The sequence below is a fragment of the Anopheles ziemanni genome, chromosome 3 (genome assembly GCF_943734765.1).
Source record: "Anopheles ziemanni chromosome 3, idAnoZiCoDA_A2_x.2, whole genome shotgun sequence".
In the NCBI taxonomy this organism is placed as follows: Eukaryota; Metazoa; Arthropoda; class Insecta; order Diptera; family Culicidae; genus Anopheles; species Anopheles ziemanni.
In genome coordinates, this window is record NC_080706.1 from 70,310,369 (window position 1) to 70,321,347 (window position 10,979).

The 10,979-nt window shown below is 46.7% G+C and overlaps 1 protein-coding gene across 1 annotated transcript; it reads right to left on the minus strand.

Annotated features, from left to right (window-relative positions):
- Positions 1-262: 262 nt before the first annotated feature.
- On the minus strand, positions 263-1,924 carry LOC131288645 (toll-like receptor Tollo). The gene has a single exon (XM_058317796.1). The coding sequence runs from the start codon at positions 1,922-1,924 to the stop codon at positions 263-265; it is 1,662 nt and encodes a 553-aa protein (XP_058173779.1).
- Between the last annotated feature and the right edge of the window lie 9,055 nt (positions 1,925-10,979).

Genomic DNA, 10,979 nt, shown 5'->3' on the forward strand with positions numbered 1-10,979 from the left:
TCTAACTAAAAATAAAACCAATTGCTTAACGTAAGATGGAATTTTACAAACGAATGGAATGGAAACAGATTATCAAATACTTTGAGTAAATGGTCGGACGACAGCCTCGTTCGCTAAGTATCTGTTAAGTGGTATAAATTAATGTATAGCTTATGTAGACATAGATATCATCGGAATCGTCCCCGAATCACCTTCATTCGCTTCCTCCGATCCGATGGAAATCAATTTACACACTTGCATCGCACTCCTCCAACCTTCAGTACTATAACTCCGTCATCGGAAGTGGCTTGTTGTAGTAAACGTTCGGGTTCTGCTGCAGGTACAGCGGGTAGCCGTTGAGAATCGGTTGCGCGGCCGGTCCGTGGTAGAGATTGCTCGACCGTATGAAGTAGTCGTCGTCCGAGAGTGGCTTCTCGTAATCCCCGTGCACGGTGGATAGCTCGGCCCGGTGTCCTAGCGGAGGCAGTACCATTGGCAGCCCACCACCGCCGGCTGGAGTGACACTGGACGTGGCCGCTGCAGCAGCTGCCGCCGCCTTGCTTTTGCAGCCATTTTTAACGTACTCCCGCAGCAGCCCACGGAAGCGGTAGAACGCGAGGGCGATGGCGGTGACGATGGCCACCAGGGGCACCACGACCGAGATGAGGTTTTTGTTCTTCTCGAGGATGTACTCACATTCCCACTGGTCGGGCAGGTGCTGGGGGCAGCCGGTCGCGTTGTAGCTGACGCGTGCCGCCGTCTGGAGCCGCAGCAGCAGCTTCGAGTAGTAGCAGTCGCAGTTGATCGGATTGTCCGAGATGTCGACCGTGCGGAGGCTGTTCCACGAGAACATACCCTCGTCCAGCCGCTCGAGCCCGTTGTTGCGCAGGCTGAGGTGCTTCAGGTAGAGCAGACCGGCGAACGTTTCCTCCTCCAGCTCGGTGAGCGCCTTGTTGGACTCAATCACAACCGCCTCGAGGTTGGTGTTGGTCTGAAATGCGGCCCGCTCGATGCGCCGCAGGTAGAGCGAACCCTTCAGCTCGAAGCGCTTCAAATTGGAGAGCCCTCGGAACGAGTGGGCCGGCAGCGTTTCGAAGTGGTTCTGTCCAATCGCCAGCTCCTCCAACCGTCGCAGCACGGCCAGGGCAGCGGTCGGCACGCGCTGGAACCGGTTGTCGGCCAGATTGAGCGACTTCAGGTTCTCTATCCCACCGAACGTGCCCTCGGTGACGTTCGGCAACAGGCTGCCACGCAGATCGAGCAGCGTCAGCTCGGACAGCACCCGGAACGCACCGTCCTCGATGCCGGCGAGCGAATTCGTACCGATGTACAGCTCCGCCAGCTTGTCCACCGGCCGCAGCGTGTCCTCGGACGGAATTACACTCAGCAGATTATCGTCCAGCAGCAGTATCTTCAGATCTCCGATGCCCACGAACGCCCCGACCGACAGCCCGACGCTTGCAATCCGATTCTGGCCCAAGTTCAGCTCCTCCAGCTTCGCCAACGGCGTGAACGTCAGCGCATCAATCTGATCGATCAGATTGCCCCGGAGATTCAGCACCAGCAGCTCGCCCAGCCCGACGAACGTCCGGTTCGAGATGGTGCTGATTTTGTTGTGATTCAGGTGCAGCTGCTGCAGCTTGCGCTGGTGGCCGAACGTGCGGTCCGGGATGTTGAAGAGATAGTTGAAGCTCAGGTCGAGCAGCGTCAGCTCGGAGTAGAACTGAATCGACGAGTCGATGATGCGAATTTTGTTATTCTTGATGACCAGCCGCTGGATGGACGGGTTGAGCGCTATCGGTAGCACGTCCAGGTGCCCTTCTTCGCAGTTCACGTCCAGCTTGTCGTCGTCGCAATGGCACCGGTGCGGGCAGTGCAGCAGACTCGACGACAGGTCCGGCACGATGAGCCCGAGTATGAAGATCCACGAAATGATGAGTGCCATCTCGGGGGATCAAATATCAAGTACGGTTATCTGCAACGAGGTAAGAAAACATATTCGATAAGTTTTGGGGCGAATGGCGATTCGATGGTGGGAAATGAGGGAATACATATTACAGTCGTTGCCACCTATTGAGATAGCTTATCAGATTCTGTCTCTGACTTTGTCTCTTACTCATCAGTTTTTGTCTCGTGTTCTTCTGAGCTTGTCTCTTGATTTCAAATTTCTCTATTTAAAAATCGCTTATTTAGAATGATTCAAAATGTGACGATTATTATTTGTACTAAAAATTACTTTTTAAAGCTGTCTACAAAAAGGAAATGAGACAAAATTATTATTAAATTAAAATTTATATTACTAAAATTAAATATAGTAGCTATGAAAATACATTTATAACCCCGAATTCACGGATCCTGTGAATTCGAATTGCGCATAGAAAAATGTACTCGAAAAATCGGTAAATTATAATAAAAGACACAAGTTAGTTTTAAAACATAAATGAATTAATATTGATTGTTGTTACAGTGTTATCTGGGAAAATCATAAACACCCTGTCTAAATCTTCCTCTGTGTTTTCAGCAAGAGACAAAAACTGGTGAGCTAGAGAGAAAGCCAGATGCGTTGGAAACAAAATCTGATAAGCTATTTCGAAAGTTGGTGCCTTAGAGACAACATCACCTGCTTTCGTGCTAAAGTTTTAGAGGCAATGGCTGTAAATCAAACCATGTTATAAAGATTAGAGGCAAAACATTGTTGTTTTCGATAACTTTTTTCGCCATAACTTGAGTATGTTGGACCGCGAAAAAATATGTAGTTTATCCTGATCATTTAACACTTGTATCCTTCCATTCCAAAGCATGAAAAAAGGATAAACCCGGAACAAAAGAATTAAATTGAATTCATCTTTGAAACAAGTTTAAGAGTTTGAAAACGAAACGACCATTACATTGGGTTTCAACTTCACAGGGAATTAAAAAGAGCACGTTGTTGACCAGTTCAAGGGAAACCAAGATTCTGCGTGCTCCAAGTGGCACAAACTCTTCAAATTTTGACCACCGAACCCACGCTCCTACAAGTGCTGGATTTGACAAATTATTCATTCCAAACACGCCTCATCCACCATCGGGGTTAGTGATATAAAAAAAAAAACGCACCAACTTCTAACAGAATTTGTGTCAGAATGTTACCGCTTCGAATTGAATTACTCCAAAGAAGGAGACATGAGAAGAGAAAAAAGTCCCACATGTCGCAGAAGCTTATATCATATATATATACACACCCGGTCCGCCGGCCGGGAAAGCTTGCATACACCGTGACTCACGTGTGACTAAAGTCGTTATCCTTAACGCAGCGGTTTTTCCGAGCCCTCTTTCTTCCACCCTCCCGCCCTGGTTCAGCGCAAAACCGATGATAAGCTTACCGGTGTGAAAAGCTAAGACGAAATCGAATTTTCCATCCCGGCGCGTGTGGGATACACTTCACCAATGGGGGTCCGGGGGAAATGGAAGCTAGTCGAAAGCCGAGCGTGGATAAGATGGATTAGTGCTCGGGGACAAAAATGATTCGATGGATACGGATCCATCGATTCCCGGGGTAACGATTAACTTTCTACCATCCATGGAAGTATCTGCCACTCCCCGGATCTCCTCGGAACTTACTCCTTACTTAGTTCCAGCGTTTTCTTTCCAACTCGAAGTGCGGCTGCGACTTACTCCAGGACTATTTTTGCCGGTCCAAGAGTTAAATTTCTAAAGGAAAGTCGAAAGTTCTCGTCCCCTTCCCCGATCACGAAGTCGCATTCCAGCGTTTTAAATCGCATTCCATCCGCGGGATGAATCCGATTTTTAACTCACCCCCCACCCCGAAACCAAACGGCGAGTCAATCCGAGCGGGTGATGGAAAATCCCGGAAACAGCCCGGGCGAAATCCGAAAACGCAAATGGCAAACGCCCAACCATTAGCACCAAATCGGGGGTTGGCAAGAAGCGCAAGAAAGTCCCATACCGCGTGAAACAACTTTTCCAATAATTCCGTTATTTACTTCTTCTGACAGCTTAAAGTGGAGGATGATAAAGTTTAAGCAATTCCGATGGCAGGCGACAATCGGCTGTGGAAAGCGCAGCCGTACGTTCTGTCCTCGGTGGCACCGGATGGTGGTTCCCCGGGTTTCTTGTCATCCGCTTTGGCAGAAGCGCCATAAAGCAATGGTTCGGGGATGAATTCTTCGTTATGCATACGGCTCGCAGCTGACTTTCCAAACCCGGCCCCGGAAAATGGGGTGCCATTTGTATGTGCACAACCCAACCGGTTTCGGAACCCGGATGGAGTGTGACGAAGGGGGGGAAAATATGGTTCGGACTCTTCGCTACGCCGCCTGCCAAACCCTGGCCTGCGTACGGGACGGAGAAGATCTATCTCACATTCTTCCCCCGGAAAGCCAGAAAGTAAAATTTCTTCCCGGACGTACCGTTCCGCTTGCACGTCGTCAAACGGAGCAGAAGGAAAGGAGTAAATAACGGAGGCAAGAGGGACGAAAAACTTTCGAACCTCCACCTCACATCCCGGCGTGGCAAATGTGTTACCTCCCGTGCCATTTCCCCCATGTGCCGTCCGCTCTGGGGATATCGAGCTGAAAAGAGCTTACTTTAATAAACGATTCAATGGACTAAATTGAATTTGATAACGTTCTGTGCCTCTGTCTTCGGGCTCGTGCCTGCCATACTTCGCACCGGAAGTTCCGGACACTCCAAAAGGGCTCACGTACGTGTGCTTCCACAAACCTCCGACTAACTTTCACCTGCTCCGGGCGTGTGGGTGTGTGTCGTTTCTATCTGTCTGCAAACACGCCTGCCTCTTCCTTACATTAAATTGTCGTCTTAAGAATATCGTCCTTAAAACAGGGAATGTTCCACAGAACACAGGAACACACACATACACACACACACGCATAGTCGAAAGGAGTGCACCGGGCAAGATATGGATACGGAAAAAGGCACACCTGTCCTACTCCTGTCTCTCACTCTTTGGTGTGAAAATCCGACATTGGCATATGGTAAAGGAGGCCGGCTGGAAAAACGGGAAATTTTCCAACGCACGACACACACGGCGAGACATGTCTTCGTGTTCGGAGTCAGTCGGCAAGAAGTAAGGTTATTTCCGAACAACATTTATTGCGCTCCACCAAACTTAGGGAAGGCGCTACGTCCCGTCCGGAGTGCCGGAGGCTCGACGTCTCAGTTCTTCTGACTAAACAACAATTCCTCACAACAGTCCCTGGAGTGTAATCAATTTTTTCCCCCCTTCAGCACCATTTCCCGATGCTGAGGAGGAGCTAACGGGCAAACAGCTACGGGCGAAAAAATGATCCTACCGATACCGATACCTACCAACCGTCCCCTCATGTCGGACTCACCTTCCCGGGTGGTTTTTCGGGGGGGAAAACTTTCTGCTCGCATTTCAAAGACGCAGCTCGTGGTAGGCATTAGGGTAGGGCAGCGGTATGAACATTGCTAATTCAGGACAAATAATACCGAAGACGTGGACGGCCGAGTGGTAGGCAGTGGAGGGTAGCATACTTTCTTCGGAAGGAAACAAGAGACCTTGGGAATGGTCCCGGCGTCTTGGAATACCTTTCGCTTCTTCTTCGCTCCACATCAAACGGGCTCCCGAGTAACAACAGCGGTTGGTAGACGTCGTACGAAAATAGAAAGACTGACATTTTCAAGCACGAAAAGATCCGTTACACCCTGCTCGCCGGTCTCGCCAATCGAAACGGCGGCTAGCTTGGAAAAGTCTGGTGAAAATCACGAACAAATCGGCAGCCCTTTTGAAGGTTCGGGCCTATCAACACCACCCAGCATCCTGGCCTGACGCCAAATATATCCTTCGTCTTCGTCGCGTTTGATTGAAAGCACCCCCAAAATCCGCACGTCAAATGCTCCAGCTCAAACCCTAACCTCAAACCACCAGCTAGACACGAGCCGGTTCCTCGATGGAGGTTAGAGTTCCGAAGGATCACCGTTACACGATTAGCCTAATCTTCGCCCACCTGCGCTCAATCTGCCATCATCAAAGCCGGTCTGAAACCGCCGGTCGCCGGTTTTTCCACCATTGTCTGATAAATTCCGGCGCGTTTTATCGATCGAGAAAAACACAGCCCCGCCGAAGGGAAAGCTCCTACGCACCTAGGCGACGGGAGGGTGGGGGGAGGTAAAAAATGCCAGAATATCCAAAATACCCCAGCATAAATTCCACCCCTGAACGTGCTATCGTGTTTCGGGCCGTCGTCGATAAATGAATCTGGCAGGGCAAGGGTTTCTCAGCCGGTGGCATTTCGACACATCATGCCCACCGCCATTGCCAAAACATCAAAGTCCCGCGTGAGGAAACATCAGTGCGGGAAGTGAGGGTAAGGAGGTTTTTCCGTACAAATAAGACCTTTTTCTCGAGGGGATCTTGGTTCCGATAAGGCAAACGGGAGATCCAGCGATGGTGAAGGTTGATACAACCGTGCGCCTTTTTTACATCTGAGATCATAACTCGATACGGCACTTAGACCTTTGACTGAATTCTTATCACATTCCGCGAAATCATGTTAATGGATACTCCAAGAACCCACTCATGGGCTGTAAGAATAAAAAGGATTTTTTTCTAACTATAAGCAGACGAAATGAAATGAACCTAAACATGCCGTCTCAAGGGTTTATTTACACGAAATGATGGTAAAGTAAGATGCTTCAATAAAAGATGTCATTTCAATAAATACAAATCAGATCTTCGCAGGTAAAACAATGCATTCTTTTAACCTTAAGGAAGCAAGGTAACCTTTTAACCTTGAGGAATGAAATACAATGCCAGGAAAGGGATATTAACTGGAGCACTAGAAGTAATTTCAAGCTTTTAGGAAAATGTCTAAATTGATGCAAAACAAACCTTCCAATAAAAATATCTTTAGATCTGACTATATTAAGTATCACTCAGTTATCATTGTATTAGTGTATCTTATATCTTTACCCAGTGTATATATGATATCACATGTTTTCCGAGTGTGCCTTTGAATAGTGGGTCTTTTTTGGAAAGTTATACGTCACAATTGAAACTCAGCTTTACTAATCCAATAAAATAAGCAGATAAACATGTGTCAAGGTGTATGCACTAATGTTATACAACAAGGTTTATACAACATGGGTAAATCGATGAACTATTGACCAATTTAAATATACCGTTAATGTAACAATTAAATTAAAACATAACTGTCAAGTAAAGAGTTAAAACCATAATTCATTTCTCAATCCCTTTTTCGCTGAGCATCACCGGGGCTAGTCAACGTCAACCTAGTCCAGTATTTTCTATTCCGCTCGATATGACGCAAAGTAAGATTCATATAAATCTAGATAAACATGCATCAACTTACAATAGAACCGCCATTTCTAGATTGAACTTTAAGAGGACTTTCTTATTATGTTATGTTTGATAGACTTCTTCCCTTGTCTGTACACTTTCGTTCGGAAAATCAAACAAACCCACACATTACAAAAATTGTTTGACGTCTGCCTAACGCATGTTTGATTTTATCGGAGCTGAACTTCCAAACAAATAAAGTATGTATAGCTTGATTTTTTTCCCCGTCTCCCCCTTTCCGGTCTTGTCAAAACCAATCGCCTCGTGGCGAGCAACATGTCGGCGGACCGAAGTTAATCATCGGCAAGCAGCCGAACAACTTTGCCGACAGCGCCGGCAAAACTTTTCCTTCCAGCTCATCAGCCACAAAACCGCACGAAAGGGCATCACACGAAACGCTCCCAAAACTGGCAGTGACACGCAAGCGGCGTTCCATCCTTCCGCCCGGACCCAGACGGACTAACTTATGTCCTGGGATTAACTGCGCCGTGATGACGGCGCGATACCCATGCACAAAACTGTGCTTCCCAAATAATTAGTCCTTCACCGACGTCGGTTAAGGATAATTGAACGGAGCGTCTCTGTCATTAGGAGTGGGGGAAACCCGGCATCTTTCCACCATCCCACCAATCCCACCGGGGGCCAGGGCTGGGTTGATGGATTGTGAGTAATAAAAGCAACTTCGCTACGATTTTCCGCACCAATTTTACTTCCATTCAACCTACATCCAGACACAACCCACTCCGGTGTTCGGGTGCCGATGAGATAAAGGATGCCTTCCCGGACGGGTTACGGGTTTGAAAGCCGTATCCAGGACTCCCCAAGGACCAGCAAGTGGTTTCCAGCAGAATGAAGGAGCCTGTTTGCACCTCACTCGAGGACCCAGGAAGTCACACAGGGAGCTAAATTGATGACGACCCAATTGGCACGGTGGAAAGCAATAGCACACGAAAGGAAACCCACGGCAAGAAGTCGCACCGCAGCATACCAGGGAGTTCCTGTTCCACTGTTCGGGTTGCCTTTTTTCCAATTAGATGACCTAAAATGCAGCACTCGCAGCCGAGCGGAGACGGCGATGGCGTACTTTTCGCTGCAGTGCCATAAAACCGTTTCCCCCAAAAGATGCAATCGTGGACGTGTGAACAATCAGACCGTAGATTTTATTGCACCCCTCCTATGTGCACAGGACCATGACGAGGTAAGGCCTGTGGGACGAAAGGGAACCTGGGGAGCGACGTTGCACAGCGATCTCACTGATCCTTTCCCGGGTCGTAAAGAAAGAGAAGAAAACAAAAACCCGTTGGAAACCAACACGGGATTTTAGAGTTTCTTCACACCTTCCACCAGCATCATCTTCCGGGAAATATTAAAGCAGATAAGAGAAAAAACAAACGGTAAAAAGAGGAAAACCTAACCTGCAAAACGTTTGTGACAATTGTTTGAGAACTGAACGAGCAAATAATGAAGAAAGAGCGAACGAGGTGGAGGAGAAAAAAAAAGAGGAACAAACATACGAGGAAGGAAATAACAAACGACAGCTAGCCAAGTTGGCTCATAATTAGGTTAGAAGGTCAGTTGAAATTTATTTTTATGACTCTATTTTCCACATCCTCCAGGAAGCGCTAACATCTTCCTCGCTTTTTTATATCTTTTATTTGTTGTTTGTGTTTCTATGTGTTCGCCACACAACTTTTACCCGCCGGCATATGTAGTTCCACCGACGGAACCGGCATGACAAATGGAACTGTGATAAAAATAAACAAAAATGTACCAAAATAGCTATTGTGCGGGAGGAAGGAACAATACATCCAAAAACCAAAAAAAAATGGATGTAACCGGGAAAACGATAGAGCGCAGTTAGAGCGAAACGAAAAAGAAAGAAAGACAACATCCTGCGAAACAATTCGCTGAAGCAAAAATTGTTTCCTGTAAATTTTTTAACAAACTACCGCATCGCAACCTCACCGTTAGCAGCGCAAGTGGAGTTAGAAGTTGAGGGAGATACAACAACAAAAAAAACACATTCGCGAGTAACACACACATTAGCACGGTAAAGTGCAGTCCGTTTTTTTCGGAAGGAAAAGCGCAGCGACTGGAAATGGACCGGCTGGGGCACGTCCAGAGGTCCAAGATCCAAGGTTCGTTCACTCACCAGCGACCATCAACAAAACGTAGCGAACCATTTCCGTGGACATAAATAATTCCCCGGTCATTACCCCGTGCCGCCGCCCGGAGACCCCCGGAGAGCTGTTGCAACACGGGGAACACTGTACATATCCTTTTTCACAACCCACCCCTTCTTTTGTAGCTCCACCATGCGTTAGGACTCCAAGAAAAAGAGTGGTAAACGGTAAAAAGTCACCACACTTGCTGCATACTTTTCTGCCGCAGAATCCAACGGTGTCACAGAAAGCCTACAACATGTTTTGTCTAGCTGCGACTGTGTGCGAGTGTATGCATTGCGCATTTTGTGTACGTGTGCGGGAGAGAGAGTCAGTGAATTTATATGTATTTCTAGTTGGGTTTCATTTTTTTATAACTTTTTCCGAACTACAATCGCATCCTTTTCCCTGCCACTTCCTGCGCCCGGTGGAGGTGCTGTTTATTGTGGCCATTTGTTTTCGATCCTTGTCATGACGGCTGAATTGCTGATGCACATCCGTGCTTGGAGGGGAGACGGGGCGGTGCTGCAATTGGGGCAAAGCTGCAACATTATGTGCCACCGAACAATACGGTCACGTGGCATAACAAAAAAAAAAAACCGGGGAACCAGCACGGGAAATACGTACCAGAAACCGGACGAATGCGGGAAAGCGTATAAACCAATTGAATTCAAGCCGCAGTGAACAGGTAGATAACAACGGGACAATTGTTGGAAAACAATATGAGTTACGCGAATGTAGTAAGCCATAAATACACCACACTCCGAATGGTGCAGTTCTCTATCGCCCGACGGTTGCCGTAAATCACAGCATCATGCACATCTAATTGGCCAGCCATTATTTAGTACTGATTTCCGAAGAAAGCATCGCACATTCAGATCATAATGGTTCGTTTTGTTTGCACTGAAGAGCTATAATTATTGGCAATGTTGAATATAGAACTCCACGAAATGGGGTCGAATGGACTGTATTACTTTGAACGTGGTTAATCGGTAAAAGGTTTGGGAAAAGCCTGAATATGTTTGCTTATTAAATATCCTTTACGTACCACGAACTTGTTAGTGAAATAATAAAAAAAAGAACAATCGAACATCTTGTATTACTTTGACCGTGGATGATCGGTATGCGTTTTTGGAAAAGCCTGAATATTTCGACTTATGAAATATTGTTTAATATACCACGAACTGATAAGCGAAATAATAAAAAGTTTAATAGAAAATACATTTTCAAACACTGACAAATATGCACAACTTTAAAACAAAATTTAAAAAAAAAATTCGATCTAGATCTATCAAGATCATAATTAATCAGCTATATGGTAAAGACGAAAACGTAATACCGCGCAGCGCACCGTGAAGACTTTGTACCTCTCTCCAGTTTCTGAGGAAATTATATTTAAAGACATATTACATTCTCGTAAATTTGATTTAAAAGTGAATTAAGCCACCAATGTCACAGATAACTGCACTGCAAACCTTGCGCCAAATTGTATCAAT